General features: G+C 35.3%; 1 protein-coding gene across 5 annotated transcripts in view; it reads left to right on the forward strand.

Moving 5' to 3' along the window:
* Positions 1-21,938, forward strand: part of RAPGEF2 (Rap guanine nucleotide exchange factor 2) — a 127,350-nt gene that overhangs the window by 30,281 nt on the left and 75,131 nt on the right. For 3 of the 5 annotated variants that reach the window (XM_026847603.1, XM_026847601.1, XM_026847604.1), the window contains exons 4-6: positions 6,671-6,746; positions 9,423-9,590; positions 12,227-12,244. In XM_026847603.1, coding sequence (XP_026703404.1) covers positions 6,671-6,746; positions 9,423-9,590; positions 12,227-12,244 — 262 coding nt within the window. The remainder of the gene's footprint in view (positions 1-6,670; positions 6,747-9,422; positions 9,591-12,226; positions 12,245-21,938) is intronic. The other 2 variants (XM_026847602.1, XM_026847610.1) reach the window with 1 other exon arrangement.

Consider the following 21,938-nt stretch of genomic DNA (forward strand, 5'->3'; position numbering starts at 1 on the left):
TTTTTTTTTTTTTTTTTTTTTTTTTTTTTTTTTACACCACCCCCCCCCTAGACAGCTACTAAATACTTCTTTATAATATTCAGTGATTCAGTGTGACTGGCTTGCTTTAGAACTAAATCTAACGAGTTTTGGTGTTCTTGTAAGTTAAATATAATGTTGATTATTACATCAGGATCTGACTTTGGGATTTGTCAGAGACCAGACATTCTGCTCATGTTTGCTTCTGTATCGTCAGAGAATAATTGATGCAGTGATGGAAAGCAGCTGCCGGTCATGGCTGAGGTCATGGAGCTGGTAGGAGGAAGCAGCGCCATGCAGCACGTTCAGGCAGGACGTGCAACAAATGATCTGTCGGGAGGAATGGTGGCTCCTCCATGCTCCAAGTTTGAGAAGTGGAAGGTAGAGGGAACACGGGAAATACAGCAGAGCACTGGAATGTAAATAGTGATGGTAGTAATAGCATTTGCAGGGTGAGTGCTACCTATGTAGATGTCAACTTGAAGCAATGTAATTTTCACAAAAAGAGTTTGGAAGTATTGTGTTTATGTAACTGAAAACGTGTTTTTATCATGAATACGTTAAAAGCTTGAGAAACGGGACTCAACTAGGCATAGCCTGGTGCTTACAGATTTATTCAGGTACAGTCTTGAAGAGGAAAGTATTGGTTTCAGGCAAGGTGGGAGAGGGAAAATGTTTACTTCATGTATACTCCATGTGTATTTACATGTCCTGCATTGGCAACTGTTGCACAGCAGTGACCTTAAGCCTATTGTACATCCTATTTGAAAACTTCAGAACAAAAACGTTTTGAATATTAGATTTCTAGAGTTTTGGCACAAACCATTTCAATACTTGTGCATTACCTTTCTACTTTTTCTATATTACAGATTTATTTTTTTTTTTTAAAAAAAGAAAACTTATATGGAATTTTACTATATTGCTTTTTTTTTTTTTTAAACAAAACTTATATGAAATTTATTTCCTTGCATAAATACACCATTGAAAATTCTAAGAACTTGAGAGACAAAAAAATGTGTTAATTGTATTTTTCCTTGCATTAGAACATGTCTAAATGGAATATGCTTTTTGACTTAGAGAGGAAATGGCAATTAAATAGACTTTATTCTAAACCAACAGTTTTATTCCAAATATAGTATTTACAAATATGTAAAACTACAGCAGTATTTTGCACTTAATATGCTGAAGAATATGGTTCATATATATGATCATACTTTGTGGAGCTCTTTTTGTGAGACTTATATGTAGTTTTACTAAGACTTGTAATTCAATGAGAATTAATTATTACTTTAAGCTAATGCAAGGTGGTGATTATCAAAAGAAATAAAGGTGAAGATTACATTATAGGAGAAAACCTAAATTTTTATATGTTCTTTTTGAAACATAGTTGTCACTAATGAAATTGGGTTTTCTGTGAGTCATCTTCGATCTTTAAGAGGGAGTAATAAAAGGGCTTCTCACTGAATAACCTTTTCTTGGTGTTCATAGTCAGTGGAGTTTTCAGATTCTGCATCACTTTTGATGAATGCATTTACATTCCAGTGCGGAGAAATAACTTTCCATTTGGGAGCTGGACTGACGTGAAAACAGGAATGTGGAGGCCCAGGGTAAGGGGACAGGGCTGAATGCTGATAGGGAAATGTTCCTTCTTCAGTAGCTGCCGCCTTTCCTGCGAGCTTTGAAAAGAGCATCTGTGTGTATGAGTGTGTCTGGGGACCTGGGGAAATGGATGGCTTGTGTCTGAAGAAAACTGCGTTTTCCTCCAGTGTGAAGATGATCATAGAAAGGATAGAACAAGTCACCCTTAATACCTGGAAGTTTTTGGCTGTCTCTGTAAGTGCTTATATAAACTAATGTGTTGCCTGTAGCTTTAGGTATTTAATTTAATTGAGGTACATTGTTGTTTTGTTTTATTAGTAAATCTAATAAATTTGAAAGGGAATAAATGCAGACAGCAGTTTTAAATTGTTATCATTTTGCTGTTTACTAGCCACCGATGTATTTGCACTATTTGTAGTTTTATAATTGTAAAGATTTTTTTCATAAAAACTGAAAGTGTAAACTTGGGTAACATGGAAGCCCATAGCTTTCACTTAAAACTTTCCTATTAACTAGCGTGTTGTAAACTGTAATACATCTATTCTTTAGCCAGATGTGTATGTTTTGAGTGTAAGAAGTTATAAGATGACATATGTATGTGGTAAAGGTGGACTTATGGAGAAAGGAACTGTCATCCACGCTGTAAACTCTTATTTTAGAATGCATTAAAATGGAAATAATGTTGCAAATTACATGTATGGATTAAAATACTTTCTTTTAATACACATACTGAGCAAAAGGTCTTTTTAGTACTAATGATTTTATTTGACAATAATGCATTTGAATAGTCAAGTGGGAAATTAGAATTTTGTCAGTTGCCTCAGGGAATAGTATAGTTAGTCTGCCCAAGCAACTGCTCCCTATCTGAGGTGTTTTTGGTGTTTTGTTTTTGTTTTTTTTTTAATCGTCCACTTTAAAAATTGTTACTGTGAAGTAGGTTCCTACAAATAAAATTGCTTTGTATATCTTGAAGTTGTTTGGGTTTTTTTTTTAAAGTAGATTTGTATTCACATAATTCATACAGTAGCTTACAGGGAATAAAAGTAACTGTGATAAAAAAGGACTCCAGAAGTGTAATTGCTTTTTAGGACAGGTACTGAGGAGAGTATGTGTGAAGTTTAATACTCGGGGAACCTCAAGTCAGAGCTTATGGGGTAGCAGGGGGAAAAAAAGGTGTTGGAAAAGCTGCTGCAAAACAAGGTTCTTTGGGGACTTTAGCTGAGGCAGCAATATTTTAACCAGGCAGCCTTCTGGCTATCTAAATTAGTGTTATAACCTCCTCATCCCATGTTGACAGCCACCATCACAAATATAACTTTAAACTGCCTTAGCTACCTTCGGTGAAATTATCTCATGAAGATCACTGATTTAGAGAAAATAGTTGCAAAGCTGGGATTTTCTCAGGTGTTTCACTGATTTAATAGTTGCAAATGAGGTATTTTTAGGAGTTGAAATTAATAAGGCTTAGGTAGAAAGAAGATGATTTGTCTTTCTGTATTAGGACAATTTTTGACTGAAATTATTAAGGAATGATATGATACAACTAAATGCAAAGTGTATATTACGTAAAATTCTCTATTCCAGAAACAAAAATGTGGTTTAACCTTAAGCTCCATAGTGAAGTCATATATTCATAAGCTTATTTCACACTACAGTAAGGGAAGGAATAACTTGTTATATCCTTGGTCCATTGAAACCTGCTAATAAACACTCTGTACAATCTTACTTTAGCTAGCTAGTGCTCAAGTAGACTGTGTATTTTGTGATAAATCTGGGTAGTCAAACTCAATTTCTGTGGGAAGTCTGGCATCAAAATTTGGAAAGTGTCTAGAGAAAGTTACTGAAATAGAGCTGGTATTACGAAGATAATCTGTCAGTTCTTCCACTAAAACTTTATTTGCTGCTTACTCTTTCTGTGTGATACCAAGCATCCCTCAAGCTAGCTCACATGCCAGCTTGTGGTTGGTCCCTTGTATGAAGTTCTTCTGTTATTTTATAAAAGGCTTTACAGCTTGGGCTTTTTGATCAGCTCAGTAAACAGACTGTAATATGTGTTGGGTATTTGCTCCTTTTTACTGCTTACTAATGTTTTAAATAACTTGTTTTCAATAAAATCAAGTTTGTTTGGTGGCTTCCTCTACCTAGTAGCTGGTTACTGCAGCTGGGGATTTCAGGTAGAGAAGAGTGTCACTGAAGTCCTTTTTTGTTTTTCTTTGCTTTTTGTTCTTCTGTGAAGCTCTGACAAATTAATTCTGATAAAACTTACTGACTTTATCGGTCTTCTGAACTGAAGCAGTGAAATTTGGCAATGGCTGAAGATCCCATATATTTCTCAAATTTGCATGTCAACAGGTATTTGTGTGACTGTGTGTAGGTATTGAAGGGTGGTTCTGCAACAGATAGCATGCAGTAGTGTGATGGATGTTGTACCACAGTCAGAGTTGGACACTTTGAAGCGTTCAGATGTAGTGGACAGTCACAAGAGAGTTTCATAATTTTCCCTGGTTATGTGAATTCCTCACTGATGATGAATTTTCAACAGCAGATTGGAAGTCAGGAGGTTTAGCTGGTGTGGCAAATCTGAAGTGCAACACCTGAAGGTCGTTTAACTTTCTTCTGCCTTGATTTACTTGTCGTCTTGCTTCACAAAGATTACAGAGTTTGCTTGCAGCCTGAAGTGTCTTGTGATCTTTGGTCAAAGATAATATATACATGTGATGTGCTGTCTGCTCTGATAAATTTTGTGCTGTCATAGGCATCTGAGCAGTACAGCAATGACGTTATTTGCTGCAAGAAGCAGTGTGTACTGAGAACAGAAATCAAGAATTTTCTTTATAGTAATTCATTACATGCCTTCAGTCTTAATATGTTGATTACCTGTTCCCTTGTGCTGAAATGTAAAATCCAAAGAAGTTATTCAAGAATAGAAAAGCACATCCAAAACACAGCTTTTTCTTTTGACTGTGTTTGCTAAAGCTTCTAACTTTTGGATGTCAGCAGTGATTAGCAATGGATACAAGTTTTAAGTTGATTCTTACAGACAGAAATAGAGGAAGAAGAAATGGTGGAGTGGAAAAGTGTATGTGCATTATCTGCTGAAATTAGTGTTTGCTGTTAGGCTAGAAAAATGGGCTGGCAATAAATACAGGAATAGTGTATTCTAGACTAAAACCAATGCTTACAAACAGCGTGGACAAGGATCTGCCAGAGGAAAGGGGATATTTCTGTGTTTGTTTTCAATTAGAATATCAAATATATTGACTTTCTAATCACCATTTTAGAATTCTTGTTGTTCAATCAATTAGTTGATTTACTGTCTCCTTTCTCTCCCTCTCCTTTTTTTTTTTTAGGAAAAACTGTGTATGGATCAGATTAATGACCAAGAAAATAAGTTTGTCACTTTTGCAACAGTCTAATGAATCAAGATAATGGTTTAATTTTCTGGTATCTTTAAAAGTAGTTGAAACTGTATAACATTCAAGATGGCATTGTGGAATAACGCACCCTGTATTTTGTTTTTGGACTATAGGACAAAGCATTTGTTTGCCTCTAGGAAAATACACATTTTGTTGAGGGACTTCTTTACTGAATGTTTCTTTTCAAGAGGCTTAGTATTCTGGAAAATTTTTTTCTATTGTAGAAGTCCCATGTACCATTAAATGCGATTATTATTTCGATGAATAAGCACAGCTGGCATTTCTTTTCAATATCTGACTGTCTTCTTTTTGAGCTATAAACGTGCTGTTGTCAAGAGATTAGCCTTTGGGGTAGCAAGTTAAATTGTTCATTTCTACTAATTGCCAGGCAGGACAGGAGAATAGATATAAACTGACTAGATATAGTGTTTTGAATGGTGTATGGTATGAACTTCACTTTGCTTGTTATGAAATAAAGCTTAAAAAAAGTTACTTTTCACAAATATCGTAGCCTAAGTGTGTCACCGTGACTGGGCATTACAGGATTGGTTAAAATTCAGACTTTACAATTTTACTGAGTCTGGTTTGTATTCCATAAACTTATTTTAATAGCTGTTGCCCTGTGAGCTTCAGATAGGAAGGCTTCCCATGCCTGTTGCACAATGCTGGGTTGAAGAAAGGGAAAGGCTAAATAGTTACGTTGGCAAATTCTAGGGCAGGTTTGTTACAGCAGTCTACAAGAGGGTTCCTGAAGTTCCAGCCATTTTGTCATCTGTCCTGCCTTTCTCAACGGCAGTCTGGCATTAACCTGGCAGGCTTAAATACGAACTACCTAGAGGGGGAAACACACTTTAGGTGGTTGTCTTTTCTTCCGTTCTGATGGCATATGATTAAGGATCTAACCATAACGGTCTTGTATTTCACTGAATTATGTACTGGTTCTCTGCACTTCACCTTTAACACTGCATTTCTTTACAGTTAAGCCTCCAAACACATTCATTTAATACAGGCAGAACACTTCAGAAACTGAAACTAAAATAGCTTTCTATTTAATCTTACAGGAAGCAAAATAGTATCATGCTTAACTATTGCACTAGCATGAGAATGTGTCACAAAACACAGAACAACCTTTTGTCCTCATCTATTCAATTTGGGAATATTCTCGTGCTCGTAATCCTTACTCTATTAATTGATTTTAAGTAAAAAAATAGCTAATTGAAGTTGATCAGCCTTCTCATTCTTTCCTCAGTAAGCTAGTTAGCTTTCTTTATAGAAATGCAGATAGCTTAAGTAACTTAATACTGTAATGTCAGAAGATACTCCGTCAAATTCTAATGTAGTTCAGAATCAACCATGCATCTTCACTAGACAGCACTTGATTGACACTTGTTTTAGTGTTAATAGAATTATTTAGAAAATACTTTTAGTAAACTATTTAAATCCAAAGTACACAGCTCTTGGTGTCCTTGGGTATCAGTTATGTGTCAAAGGAAATATGCATGAAACTTGTATTGTGCAGAGGTATGTACTTTTTTTTTTTTTTTATGCTTTACACTATCTGGAGATGATGTGAATATGCTTATGGATTGTGTTATAGCCCTGATTTTTGTTCTGACTGAAGTATTTTTGTTCTTCAGTTTTGGAAAGCGTTCTGCAGGAAGCTTCAGGCGTGGCTGTGAATGCATCGTTTTAGAGCCATCTGAAATGATTGTGGTAAGAATATTTTTATTCACTTGACTTCAAATTTTGCAGACCAGCCTTGGTAACATTTCAGCTTCAAATAAAACTCAGAGTTTTCTGTTTTGCGTGTGATCTTTTTATAAATCTTAAGTTGTCATACATAACTATCTTGTCATTATTTGCGCACATACTTGCATTGCTTGAATAATAAAAGCATCTTTTATACTTTTGTTACATTTACTTTTGCAGATATCTTGAAAAAATAAAGTTTTATTCTACTAGCAGAATAGTGGAACAGTTTTGGTTTTTTTTTTTTTAAAGCTGCTTTATTATAATAGGTTAGCTTTTAAGTAATTAATATTTGATTTAATTAAACTTATTCCTAGCTGTCTGAAGTTTCATGAAGCAGTTTGAACATTTTAAAGTTCTACTGACTCTTCTGATGAAGGTTATTTCGTTAGCAGTATCTGCTGTAGTCTAGTGGCAAAACATCATCATCTCTGAAGGTTCACATGCTCACAAGTTTTTAGTTGTCACCTCAGGGTGCATCATCTGAACAAATGTACAATCAGTAGGCTAAATGTGTTTGTTTTTTCTGTCACTGAGATAGTGATCAGTTCAAAATACAGACACGACAGTTTTCTAAGCCATATTTAGATAATAGTTCAAATACAGGCTGTGATACCAAGCATTTTTTTTCCTAACAGTTGACGGTTTCTGTAAAACTTGCAGAAATTCAGGAAATTGTGTTATAGCCTTAGGCTTGTAGAAGAGATTAGGTTGCTTGTTTAGAGTTGATTGGGGGAAAAAAAGTAGCTTTTTAACTTACCTTCATGCAAATGCAGGCATGCTTTTGTGGGTTTTAAGCTCTTAGTGATTTCACTGTAAACATAAGGATGATTGTGTAATGGTAGCTTACTCTGTCAGATGTTTGATATATCTTCCTCTTCCAATTCTAATTAAGTAAATCATCTTACAAACCTAATACAATACAGCAGGAGTCACAGAAGGCATACGTGAGAGATGCCACTTGCTTTTTTGCTATCCCTAACTAAAGCTCTCTGTAAAGAAGCAGCTCCTGAACAGCAGCAGCCCATTAGGCCTCCCCATTTGCCCCTGTAGCGGCCCCCTGATTTGTCTGACAGGTTTAACTTGTATCTGACCACAAGTTTGGGAAACAGTTTATTGTTCCAGATTTGTTCTCTAGAAGTATATAATTTAGTTGGCAGTAGCTGTGTGGATGTGTGTGTCTGTCTCTTCCCTCATGCATTCCTTGGTAAGTTATAAGGAAGTGTGATATAAAAATAAGCATAGGGAAGAGAGATGACTGAACAGCAAGAGTCCAGAAGTAATCTTCTGGACTGATGGATCATGTTGGGGCAGGGACAGCTGCTCCCACATACACTTTCTTAGTCCAAAAAAACCCACGACCTCTAGAATTTTGGGTAAACTGAAATTGAACACTTAACTTCAATCCAGCCTTTCAAAGGAATAATTGTACCTTGAATAGAAAGAATCCCATCTCCAGAGTTTGTTGGGCACAGTAACTTTCAGTCTCAGGGCTGGATGGTCTCAGTCTGTGGGTGGGAGAAGCAGGAGAGGCGTAAGTTGTGAGTGTGACTGTGTCAGATGTGAAATAGGTACCCAGTGGCAAGGGGGTAAGCATTTCCAACTCTTCGTGGTGAACCAGGAATTGTGCTCATCCCCTTATGTTAGTACACTGAAAGTTGTGTTTACTCACATGGGCTGACTAATATGTGACGCTTCTGACAGATAAGTTGTTAATTCTTGGTAGTATTTTGTCTAATATTTCTCTTTGTTGAAAAATATGGAGGAACCTTGCAGTGTGCCTCTAAGCTCTTCTCTACATCCTCAGAAATACTGGTTATCTGTGTTGGGATGGAATTGACTGGAAGGAGGAGTTAACTGAATCCCCATATATAGCCAATACTGAAAGGTTTTTTCCTCATTTCCCTGTTTGTCTTGAGTAGGGTTTCTATTAGTAGGGTGAACTCAGGAGAGATGTTGATTTGCAGCCAAATTACTGTGAAAAGATTGTTCTCTTTCAGGAAAACCAGAATTCCTGGTTCAAATATTTTTTATTGCAGTACACTGTTGTGTAGTAATTTAGGACTATTACTTTGAAGACTCTGAAGCTGAGGGGACTAATTTTATGTTAGGATATACCAAGTAGGTATTTTTTTATTCTTCCTGTTAGTTTTTTTGATTTATTTTTATGTAAATCCAGTCTATTAGAAATCCTTCTTTTATGCTCTCAAAATATTTGAAGTAAATAATAGAACCAGTGCTGCCTGTTGAAGATCAAAGCTTTTGCCGTAAGTTGGTATGGGGAGATACCAAGTGACAAACAGGACTGTAGGAAAGTTACCAAGTGCACTGTCATACCAGTTTTCTTTTTGTAAAATACTGAGTGGTGAAATGTTTGTATTAGTGAAAGAGTAAGAAGCGGGGGGAGGAAGGGAGACTATTTCTTCTGTCATTTTTGGAAAGCGGTCATATTCAGTGATGCTGTTCATACCAATTTAGTTATTTTATTTTTTTTTAGTAGTGGCTTTACTCTTAGTGCTGAAAACGCAGGAAGTTCAAAGCTAACTGCTGTTTTTTTGAAAATACAATCTGTTGTGTTTCTAACAAGAATAAACATTTTTATTTCTTGTGGGAAGTTACAGTCTCTTGCATCTATTCTAGGTTGATTACATGGATGAAAATGAGGAGTATTTTCAGCGCCAAGCTTCTCATAGGCAATCTCGAAGAAGATTTAGGAAAATCAACCAAAAAGGGGAGCGACAAACAATTATTGATACTGTTGACCCTTATCCAGTGGGGAAACCACCTCTACCTAGAGGCTACCATACGGTAAGCTGTCTGTTGTTATGGTTCAAACAAGCATAAACAGAAAAATTGCTGAAAATAAAACAATCAAAATGGCTAAACTTGCTGTTGTCTTTAAAGATATGTGCTTCTGTAGGGAGGTTCTCCCTTAAAATGTGTGAATTTGGCTCCATCATTATGTGTAGCTTGCATCTTACTTGAGAGTTGAAAACATGTTTTTATGACCATGAATGTCATGTATTATTTCTTAATGTTCCAGTCATTATTTGAGACTGTGAAAAAAACCCTATGTTCTCATTTCCTTCTGATATTAAGATACAGAAGGAATAGTTCAGCATACGCTGTAAAAGGTCTGTTAGTGAAGCACTCATTCATTTATATGATAATAGTTGTTGCCTGAAAAGAACTGTGCTGCATTGTAGTAGGCCAGATTATTGGATTAAATCTGTCATTTCTTTTTGGTATCCAGAATTTAAATCTCAGATTAATCTTCACTGGTGTCTTCCTCAAGAGCCCTTTATCCTTGGGCTTCAGTGAGCTACATAGTCTGCCCATCATCCAGGAGACCATTTGGTCATTTTACTTTTCTTTTGGGGTCGTCTTACATATTGTAACTTTCCCGGTTTTGTCTTGAGATAAAAATAAACTAATGATTAAAACTTATTTTACAAAATATTTTATATGGCTTTTAAATTGAGAAAAACTCTATTAGATGAGTGAGTTTGGTATTGATTTAAACTGTAAACAAAATAGTGGAAAAGCTGTGTCTTTGGCTTTCATTTATTTAAGGCCTCAAATCTACTCGAACCATAAAGGCATGTGCGTAAATAACTTTGTGCATATTTAATCTCATTGAGTTCATTGGGCTGAGTTTTGCACAATGTAAACCACATGCATATAAATTTGCAGGATTAGAGCTTTAGTGTTTTTAGAATACTGTCTTTGATCCAATGCAGTTGTAGGTTTTTTCCATTTTTCCTTCTTTATCCTTGTTCCTTGACGTGTTTGCCAGTTTCCTTCCCCGTATATTCAATGTGTGTCTGTAAATGTGTAGATGTTTGATTACATCTCTTAATTATACAGGCTTTTCCTCACGAGTCGAATAATTACATTTTATGCCAACAATTTGGTTTTGTTTATACAACGGCTTTTAATAGTTTAATTTTTAGTGCAGTTTTAATTGCCTCTAAATTTATACGGATTGAGCCAGTTCGCTTGGTTTGAAGATGAAACATTTTACTGGTCTGTTTTTGAAAAAAGAAATACATGGTATTTTACTCTGTAGGAATTACAGGAAGAACTGTTTTTTTTCATATTATTTAGATGTGTACCTTGTGCATAGCAAACAGTTCTAGTGTGATTTTTATTTAACTCTAGAAGGGCAATATTTAGATTACGCACAGTGCCATTTGCATTGGTAGGTCTTTGCCTGTTGTATAAATTTCACTTTAGGTATGCCTAATGAGTTTTTGTAAGCTTAACTGATACTAAGAGCAAAAGCCCATTGTGTGCCATTCTGTTGTGCGAGTTCATAATGATTTTGTGTATGTGTTGAGAAATATTTAGTTGGAAGAGATTGCCAAATAAACTGTAAAATATGCAATAATTACAGTCAAATGTGCTTAAGAAAGTGTAATATGATGCATATGACTGACTTTTTAATTTCCCCCCCCCAGCAATTAGAGTCAAATAAGATCAAATGAGTTTTACAGTGTAGTCAAGACTCTCCATACTGGCCCATTCCCTTCTATTTTTACAGTATTTGGTGATCTTGTGTATGTTGTTCTCTCATTCACCTCTACTGGCAATATTATTTCTGTTGCTTTAACCATACATCTTAAAGGCTACATGTCTTTTCTCCCTTCCTATTTTATGTCTTTGACCTCATTTTTTAGTCTTTATTTCTTGAAAAATTAATTGAAGAAAGCAGGGGTTTTTTGAAACACATAGGAATTCAAAGCGTGTTATAGCATACATCTTGTGGGCTTGTTGCCTGTTGAGTCTTTGGCCAGCCTCTGTCAGGGTCTCATCTTTGGTTCTACTTGATTTTGGATAAATAAATTAAATAAAGAAGCAGTAAAAAAAATGCAGTTGTTCAGATATGGCAGTAAATAATGTGTTAAAGTCAAACTGAAGAAGGATTAATGTGATGCATTTGTTTTCAGTTTTGCTCTTCCTTGTGGATGCATCCTGGTTTAAGGTGTTAGGTACATGAGATTCAAAGTAATAAAGCTGTTTTGACAGCATCTTCAAAATCTTAAAAAAATGTGTAATTTCCTTATCTTGTTTTACCCTAAATCTGTAGAATGATTCTTTTATTATTAATGCCTTATTTGCAGTAGTCTCTGAATGCTTTTCTTCAGAAAGTTCAAACATTATTTTCTGAAGAAAGTTTTCTATATCTTTGTGAAAACGTAGAATGAAGCATAGAGCTTAAATGAAGATGCATGGCTGTGCTTTTCCAGAATTAAAAATTAAATGGAGTGCTCTCAGTTGTGGCATGGCTTTCTTGCAGTAGAGTCAACTTGTAGGGGATGGTGGACCCTCATTAACATAATTTTAACATTATCTTCATAGTGATGGAATGTACTATGGCATGTCTGATAATGTTCATCTTTTCCTTTCCTCCTTTATGGCATTCATTTCATTTTGGCTCACAGGAATGCACTAAACCTCAGGTATTGTAACTTACTGTGTATGGTCCACTAACAATTTACTTGTGAGTTTGCAGTATGGTACCATAATACTGATGTAATGTTATGACTAAAATTGCCTCCTAGCTTTTGCTTTGATACTTGAGCGATCTCACTATGACCTAAAAATACTAATGTAAATGTGGAATTTGGTGACAGCACAATGTCTCTTGCCCAGCTTGATTGACATTTCTTCCTTGCTTTGATGTCCTGTGATTTAGAGAAAATGGAGAACAATAAGCAAAGGGTATATATAAAATATTTAGTGTTTGACACTTTACTCAGGTATCTCTTCCATGACATGGATGACTTAATCTTTGGTTTTGATTTTAAAAATAGGCCTCCTGATTCTGTTTAGTTCCTGTATGTCAGTAAAACAGGAAAATGGTGTGTGATGAGCACCAAAGAAGCAGCAAAAAGTTTCTGTTAGCTGAAAACTTGCAACTTGCTTGTCCTCAGTTCTGATGGTGTGTACTGATTTGGTATAAAGAAGTTGGATTTTGTAGAATCCTATCAAAGTATATGTAAATGGTCGTTCTTTGAAACAGGCTTGCCAAGCTAGGGAGAAAAGTATGCCTGAGTGAGTCAAGTATCTTGGAATGGTATTAAACCAAGCAAAATATAGAAGTTTTGACTGATCTCAAACGCAGTTCAAGTAATCTGAAGATCTGAGTGGCATCTATTAAGCTTAACTGGTGTATTTGTAATTGCATTTGTCAATATACAACGTTTGGTAAGAATGTATCTTGTCAAACTGTTAAGTCCTCACTGTTGTGCTTGAGAAATCTCTCATGATAGTGCTGAAAACAAGTTAAAACTGTTTTTTTTTTAAGCTTCAAAATTCTTCCTTTCCTCAAATATAACTTTGATCAATTCTGATACTTTATCAGGAAATGTGTTTATTTTAAAAGTTCCTCCTATGTCACATTGTTCAACTCATTTCTTTATCTAAAAGACTTAGAAGGTTCAAATTTCAATATTATTCTAGTATCACAGGCAAGTGACTTTTGTGCTGAAATTCTTTTCCTTCAACATGTATGGTACATCTCTTCTAGGAACCCAGTTCCTTATCTTAAGATCAGTGCTCACCAGTTTTTCGGTGGAATGATCCTGAGTAACCTATGGTTACTAAAATATTATGTCTAAGAGTGATAATACTGTTCTTAAATTAGAATAGGAATTTGAAATATTTCATAGTATTTTTATAACTTACCCAAATGCTTGAAGGACCATTTGGAGTGAAATCTAATGTTGAATATGGTACTTAGGCATGTTACTTTTGGAACAAGTGTTGCTGATTTCTAGGGTGAGGAAAGCAGAAACTTCATAATGTATGGAAATAAAAGGAATGTGTTTTATCAGACTGATAAAATGGCATCCCTTTTGACACCACTGTAGTTTGGTAAAATGGATCTGGTTTTTTTCCGGCAAGAAAAAAAAAATCCTAATAAGTTTAGGTAGAGCTAATCTTATTTGAATCTGGAAAACCTTGTTCAGATTTTTTTTTTTTTTGATGGAAATTTTTGCTTGTGCTTCTAATGTGTCAGAAACTGACTTTAGCTAGATTAATGTTAACACCTGCTTGCTGCTTAATAGAAATTGGATTTTGACTTCTGAATGTGGATTTTCTTTCTGTGTATATCTATACACAAGGCTACTTAATGTTTTCAGTGAAAAACCCTCCTCTTGAGTCACTTGACTGAAAGAGTGTGGACCCTTTCTCCTGAGAACCTACATAGCTTTTCTGCTTTTTTAAACCTAAAATATAATAGTCACCTATGGAGTGAATTTAAAAAATGGTAGACTTTCTTGTAATATCTTAACTGCCAATAAACTTTGTGTCTGCTTCAGTGCATCTGTAAAGAATTGGTCATGCCCAGTCTGAATGTTGCTGAGCTGGTTATTATGTACATAATGCCTGATTTATTTAGTGTAAATTAACAGAAGTTCATAAGTGAAAAATAATTTCGTCCAAAATAAGATGCTGTTCTTTAGTGACTCAGAGGTTATGAGTAGTAATTTATAACTCCCCCATTTGTGATAATCTCTCTCTCCTGTGCCTTAGAGTTGATATGTAAACTGTGATGTGGGCTTTTACTAGTCTGTACCGTAGCCTCTACTTTGCTAAAGGCAAAATATCAAAGCTTACTGGGGAATATTTAGAAAGATGCAGGTAGGCCTGTAAAGAAAACACTGAAGTACCTGTGAAATGCCCTGAATAGAAAGTAGTGTGTGGTTTTTAACTCTGTAAGAACCTATCCAGATTTGAATTAGTTAACAGGTTTATGAAGATTGCTGCTAGCACATTCTCAGCTGGGCTTTTTAAAGCCAGCTACTGAAATCCCTTTAAAAGGTCTCTCTGCCTTTAGTAGCCTTTTTTATTACATTCTGCTCCAGATTCACATGAGGTGACAATCTGTTTATCTCATGCTGGAAGGAAAAGTGCAGTGGGCATGGAGCCATCAATAACCCTGACTTCTTCCCCGAGTTACAAGCATATAACAATTTTATCCTCACACACTGTGCTATGGAGGCAGTCATTGTGCTGATGCATTAAGGGCAGACAAGTATTGTCCTTCTGGATTTTATTTGAAGGAGGTGACTGAAAATTTGAGTAAGAGGGCTGGAAATAAAACCATGTCTAAAGCCAATGAGTCAAGTCTCATCTGCAGCCATGACTCTGAAAAAAAATAATTAAGAGGGTTTTTTTCTAGCCTTTTTGTATTATTTGTTTAAAAGTATTAGAACCTGCTTGGTCAGTAGCAAATTGTAGAAACCTTGCTTCCTGCTCAATCTTCTCTTCTAACTAGTAGTTAGTGCAGAGCATTGGCAAAGTAGCCTTTTATTCCTGATACCATTTGCATTAACATTGTCTGCTGAGAGTCTAAAATACCTTGATTGAAAATTTGTTCAGATCATTCTGTCTTATGAAACAAATTTGCCTTTTCTTTTGTCTGCAAAATTACATTTTAAAAGTCAACAAAGCTGTTGTATGTTGCATTTTTACATTTAGAAGGAGGATTTAAAAAGATGAATTTTAAATTTTTCTGCCTGAATTTGATGCAAAAGCCTACTTGTTTTCCTTTATGCAGTGTGTGTAGCTACTGAAGCAATGTGGAAGGTTACAAGATGACGAGCAGTGTTTTCTTGTGGTTAATATAGTAGATGAGAATTTAGAAAAGCTGATTCTGGTTTAGGATTTTGTTACAGATGTCCAGTATAATTTGGGATGAGATTTAATAATATAACCCAGCATAATACAATTGCTTCTCTGCATGTATATTTATGTTATGTTGTAAAATACATATTGCTGGATGTCTTTCCATGAACCAGTACAAATGATCATGAAAAATCTTGTATATGCTTGCTTCTCAACAATGTGGACTTTACAGTATTGTGATATACCTTGATTTAATCTATTCTTGTTAGTGCGTTGCATTCTACATAGTAAATTGATGCAGGTATAATAGTGTACTTAGTCATCTTCATTATGTACAAAATTTCAGTCATTTTAGTTTGAATCAGTAGGAGCAGTTATCGGATACCCAATCTACAAGAAATCAGTTTAAAGGAATACTGACAGTCTTTCAAGCCTGTAAATAGATGCAACCTTTAATGTACCTAATGATTTTTTAAGGATTATCTAGCACTTTCATTCTGATACAGATTCACTTAAAGCAGAATCCACTGTGAGTATTCACATTAAAAAAAATAAAAGGCAGGTTGCTTGTAGGAAGAAGGAACTACATCTAAGCTAATTTCACAAGTCTAGGAAAATTATTTGATGGGGCAACAAACAAGGATGTGTGGACACATTGAAAGCTTGACTTTATACAGAGGTATAAAGGATGTGGAGAGGTCGTGGGGAAAATATAATATTTTTTTTACACATCATTGACCTTGGAAGTGTTAAGCAAGTCTATCTACACTTGGTCATCAAAAATGTCTGGGGAAGCAAGATGTCATCTCACTTAAACTGAATAGGACTCATTCTGTTCTTGGTTATGAAGCAAATTAATTTAAGTAACATAAGCAGAGAAGTGTTTAATTAAAAACATAATTGTACACACACCTACGTTTACAGTATATTGCCTTTGAGAAGTAGCACGATATGCAAGGGTGTTTTAATCACACATTTGCACAAATAATGCATGTTTGCTGGCTCAGACAAATTTGCCCCTAGTGATAACAAATTCAGTAACAAATAATTTAATATTTCTAGTGTTTATATTTAAAATAAATTACACTGTATTGATCCATTAATAAAAGAAAGGGGCTAGTTCTTAACAGTGTCAAGTGCAAGTGTCTTTTTACCAGGAAGGATATTAGTTTTCTTGCTTTTGTTCATTTACAAAATTCAGTATGTAATTTCAAGAGCAACTGGTTTTATTATTCCATGATGATGATAATCTACTGATGACCTGGAATGAGATTGTATTACTTCCTAGTATACATCAAAATACTAAATAGATATATGTAGTCTGTATATGTATATAACACAAGCAGTAATGAGAATTCCTGAAGTGTGTGGCTGTGCAATATATACAGGTGTATTTTGAAGTGAGACACTACAAAAATTATGGGGTAATTTTATCTGAAATAGGAAATTCCCAAGATGTTTTGGGCAGTTCCTGTTAATTTTTTTTTTTTTTTGTATAAAAGTTTCTTTATGGGAACATCCATTGGTAATGTTATAACGACAATATATAATTCCCATCCCTGTGTTCTGTGTTTTGTGGCAAAACACAACCTTCTTAGCCACATGCCTGCCTGCTTTTATCCATGCCATAAGGGACTATTACTGTTTAGCTATGTATTATTGTTAATATATGAGCAATGTTATCATTTTATTTTGTGTAGCACCCGAAGGAAAACAAAATTGTTAGTTCATCATCCTTTTAGTAATGTCTACTGGTAAGCTAATGCAAAATTAATGACATGCAGCGTGTTATTTACTCAACTTGCAGCTTCTGTCAGAGGATGTCTATTTTTATATATTACATCATCCCTGCTGCAGAACTCATATCCATTGGGATTTACTGTTCTTCCATTTCCTTTGGAAGGGCTCACATTGATGTCATAACTGGATTTGTAATTGTGATTAGATTTGGAAATTCAAAGAGAAACACTGAAGCTATGCAGTATTTTCTGCAGCTGAAGTGCCAGTAATAGTACTGAGTTTATTTTTTTTTTAGATACATTATGACACTAGGTCCTGTTTACAGCTTGTAGAGTTACCAATATTTTATGACCACACATGTACAATTTCAGTTAATAATAGACTTTCTAGAGTAGTGTCAGATTTTTTTCCTGCTACTGACTTGTGATGTGCTGTTTTATATTATATAAAAGATTGCTTTTCTGAGATGTAGGGTATAAAACTAAATGTGAGGTTTGTCATGAAAGCAGAAGTTGTTCATGCAGCAGAAAAATGAATTTTTCATAACTCTTTTCTAAACTGATCATTGCATAATGTATCTAAATACAAATATTGAATTTCCACCACTTAAACTTGATTAGAGCTGAGGAAGATTAAAAAAACCAAACACGTGTTCTTAAATATGTTTTAAATAGGATATCCTCATTAGCGTAAGGTCGTTCATTTAGAAACAATGTTTGCATATAAAGTACATATGGGGAAATTGGATCTGCCTATGCATTATATTTGAAGAATACCAATACAGATACTTTCAACACTGCATCTCTATATGGATGAGCATCAGGAGTGACAGTCCTAATGTGGACATTTGCCCACTAAAGCATGCAAAGGAGCTGTCAGTTCATTTTTTTCCAAGCATCTGAGCCACTGTTATGTGAGCTGTGCTTGACATAGTGACTTGAAGAAAAAATTATTAGTATTTGGTGTCAATCTTTCCACAGAAAGTTTTGTTTCTGAGTACCTTTAATAGTGCTTTTGCATTTTATTTGAATATTTCATATGATCATTTTGCTGACTGAATTTCAAAGCTCTAAAAAAAATAATTAAATATCCTGAGCAACTAAGTATGTAGATATATCACTGAAACATAGGAAAGATGAAGTGTTACAAGAAGGCCAGTAACATCTGGGTTATAGTGTGACCAGCAGGACTAAGGGAGTGGTTGTCCCCCTGTACTCAGCATTGGTGAGGCTGCTCCTCGAATACTGTGTTCAGTTTCAGGCTCCTCCCTACAAGAAAGACATTGAGGTGCTGGAGCATATCCAAAGAGCAATGAACTTCATGAAGGGTTTAGAGCACAAGTCTTATGAGGAGTAGCTGAGGGAGAAAAGGAGGCTGGGGGGAGACCTTATCACTCTCTACAACTACCTGAAAGGAGGTTGTATCGAGGTTGGTGTCTGTCTCTTCTCCCAGGTAACAAGTGACAGGACAAGAAGAAATGGCCTCAAGTTGCACCAGGGGAGGGTTAGACTGGGTACTAGGAAAAATTTCTTCACCGAAAGGGTTGTCAAGCACTGAAACAGGCTACCAAGTGAAGTGGTTGAGTCGCTATCCCTGGAGGTATTTAAAAGATACACTGTAGACATGGTGCTTGAGAACATGGTTTAGTGGTGGACTTGGAAATGCGAGGTTAATGGTTGGACTCAATGATCTTAAAGGTCTTTTCCAAATAAAATGATTCTATGAGTCTGTGTCCAGAGGGTAAGTTTTTCTTTCACTTTCTATTTTTTCTTGGACAACTGGCATATGTTAGTTCCTGACTTGTCTTGCAGTTATCGATTGTGAAGGGGGGGGAAAAAAAAGCACGAGACTGTGTCTCCATATTTTGAAATATTGATGTTATAGTCATGCCTAAGGTCTTCATCAAAAACTGGAACCCATTCCAGTACATTTAAACATTACCCTTCCATTATGAGTTTTGGTGCATGAGTATCAAACCAATTTGAGATGAGAAATAAGGCAATTAGAGGCAATGCAAGAATTTAGTAATAAAACAAGAACTGTAACCTGCAACTCCTGGCTTCTAGTCTGATGTCATGACCTCACAGTAATTTGTGAAAGTAAATTAGAACGGCAATAGTAAATTAGAAGTAAATTGTGTATATTTAGTTTAACATAGCTTGGATTTTCATGCATTTGAAGCTTTGTGCTACTTGTAACTTTTACTATGTGGAAATAATGCTATAATTCCTATTTGTGAATTATTTCAGTGTTGGTAGGGTTTGTTTGTTTGTTTGTTTGTTTTAGAAAAAGTGCCAAAAATCTTTAAAACTAAACATTTCGGAGTCAGAGATTGAAAACATGCTTAAGCTATGAAGGAGTTGACCAAGGTCTCAGGATAGATCTTTGAAGTTGTGTCTCATGGTAGTTTAGTGGCGGTGGGTTTCTTAGAGCAAAAGAGAGGGTTGTGCTTTGTTTTCTTTAAAAGCTGTGTTAGTTTAAGGTGAAGGAAATACAGTTGTTACAGTGGTAATTTCACATTCAACATAATTCTGCTTCTAAGCTTTTTGTTGAGACTCAATAGCACAAGTTGCAGATACCAGGTTTCTCTCAAAGTGCTGTCACAGCTGCTTATGAAGATGCAGCAATGTCCATCATACTTTCCAGGTAGTCTTAATCTTAACAATTAACTTGTCTTGGCCAAAGGCGCTCATTAGAAAAAAGGTGGAATAATTTGCTTTATTTTGGACAATTAAGTCTGAGATAAAAATCTTCCAATATGTAAATACTTTTCACTTTTTTTTGGGTAGATGTGTGTATTACAGTGCCCTGGCTGGTCCTGCTTAAGTATAAATGACATTGTCCATGCTTGCGTCTTCCAGTAGGTGAAAGTTCATTTCAGGGGACCTAAGAAATACTCAATTCCTGGTATTTACCCATCTCTGATGGATAATGAAAGAGACTTTTGTTGTTGTATATAAGGTCTAGTCAAAGTGTTAGTATTCTGTTGTATGAGTAAAGGGTATGGGGAGCTGGGCTCCAGTTTTGAGTGGTTAGCCTTAATTATCTTTGAATTTTCAGATAGTAAAGTTTTTGACATTCACCTGGAACAGCTGGCAGGTGTTACCTATATTGTTGATGTGGCTGGCATAAAAACTACACAGATTGTTCTCTTCCTCTGTTTTGCATTATTTGTATATGTTTGTGTGTATGTGCTAAAATGTAAAACATTTTACTTTTTCTTCCTTCACTAAATGATATTCTCTATATTAGCCTTGAATGTTGTAACTTGGTGGGTATAAACGCTTGCAGCTAACTGGTTTTAAATATCTACAAATGATCTATGGTGCAAAAAATGTCATTTTAAAAATAAGCATGCTGACAGCTTTTCTGATAGTAATCTTGAACTAAAAAACAGTTTAGAATCAAATTATTTGGGAGACTCAGTCTGGTAGGTGCACTTCTACCTAATTTTATTTAGCACTTCTATATCTAGATAACTGGTCTTGTAATTGCGAGGGGAAGATGTAGTCTTAAATTTGCAAAATGGGACATCCATCAGTTGATGGTAGTTGGCTCCCTAATTTATTGGAAGAGGGAAAGGGCGTTTCTTAGAATTTTATATCAAAGGCTCTTTATTTGAAGGATGTAATGTTGCGTTTGACTTTTCTCCTATCTAAAACCAGTTTGGCTCATTTTGCTTGCTAATTGTTTTTGAAAGTAAGGGACAAGTGAAGTTCCATGGGTTTTTTTAGTGATAAAAGCAAAAAGGTCTACATAAATTATTTCTGTACAGTTGATAAAGCCAGGGAAGAAACCTCTCAAGACAGGTTAGTGCACGGTGCATTACACAAGGGAGGATATGCAGGGGCATGAGGTGAGAGTTCTCCCAAAAGAAACTGATCTTATGCTGGTAAACTGCTTTCAGTAGGCTCTTTGAAGAGTCCTCTGTGTTTGGAGACAAAACCAACAGTTATTTCCTTCCAACAGACAATTGAAGTGAGCAAAAATCTTCTGTAACAGCAGCCAGCCCTTTCAAAGTTAATCTTCCTCAAAATACCAGGGATAAGTTGTTAGTTACTCCAAGAGATGTCCAAATAAACATTCAAGAAGATGGACAGAAAGGACTCAACATCACATACAGTAGTAAAAATGACATATAATTTCCACCATTATTTGGAGAATTTGGAAATCTAATGGCAGACTGGAGATTTTTTTTTGTCAATCCCATCTATGTCTGCACCTTGAACATGGGGATGAGAATTTCAGATTCTCCCTTAAAACTTCTAAGTAAGTTCAAGGAAAACTGTTAGAAAGCATAAAGTATTCACTTAAAATAAAAATACTCTCCCTCTTCACTACTGCCAGAATCTCCCAGTGAATAAAAAAACAAGAAAACCCAACAGAAAATGAGTTAGCATTTAGAGAAGATTAGAAAAATCAAGTTTGTGTTTGTTTTTAATTGATGAATATTTTATATTGAAACATTAAATAATTGTTACCCTGCCTTGGGTGGTCTGACATACATTCAGTTCCACACCAGAACAATCATCGTTGCAATTCAAACATATCAGCATTCCAAGTAACGGATTTCAATGGGGCTGGTAAAGATTGTAATGGTCTAGAATTTGAGCAGTGAATGCCCTCAGAAAATTTCCTGAGTTTTATTCTTATCTTTTAACAGTGTAGCACTAGGTTACGCATGAAAGAGGTATGCATTTATCCAGTTTCCATAAAGTTTTCCTGCACTGTTATGCAGTGATCATGAAATTCTGGGTGTGCCTCATGTAAGTGAAGAAC

The sequence above is a fragment of the Athene cunicularia genome, assembly GCF_003259725.1.
Source record: "Athene cunicularia isolate RWA chromosome 4 unlocalized genomic scaffold, athCun1 chr4_part2, whole genome shotgun sequence".
Lineage (NCBI taxonomy): Eukaryota > Metazoa > Chordata > Aves > Strigiformes > Strigidae > Athene > Athene cunicularia.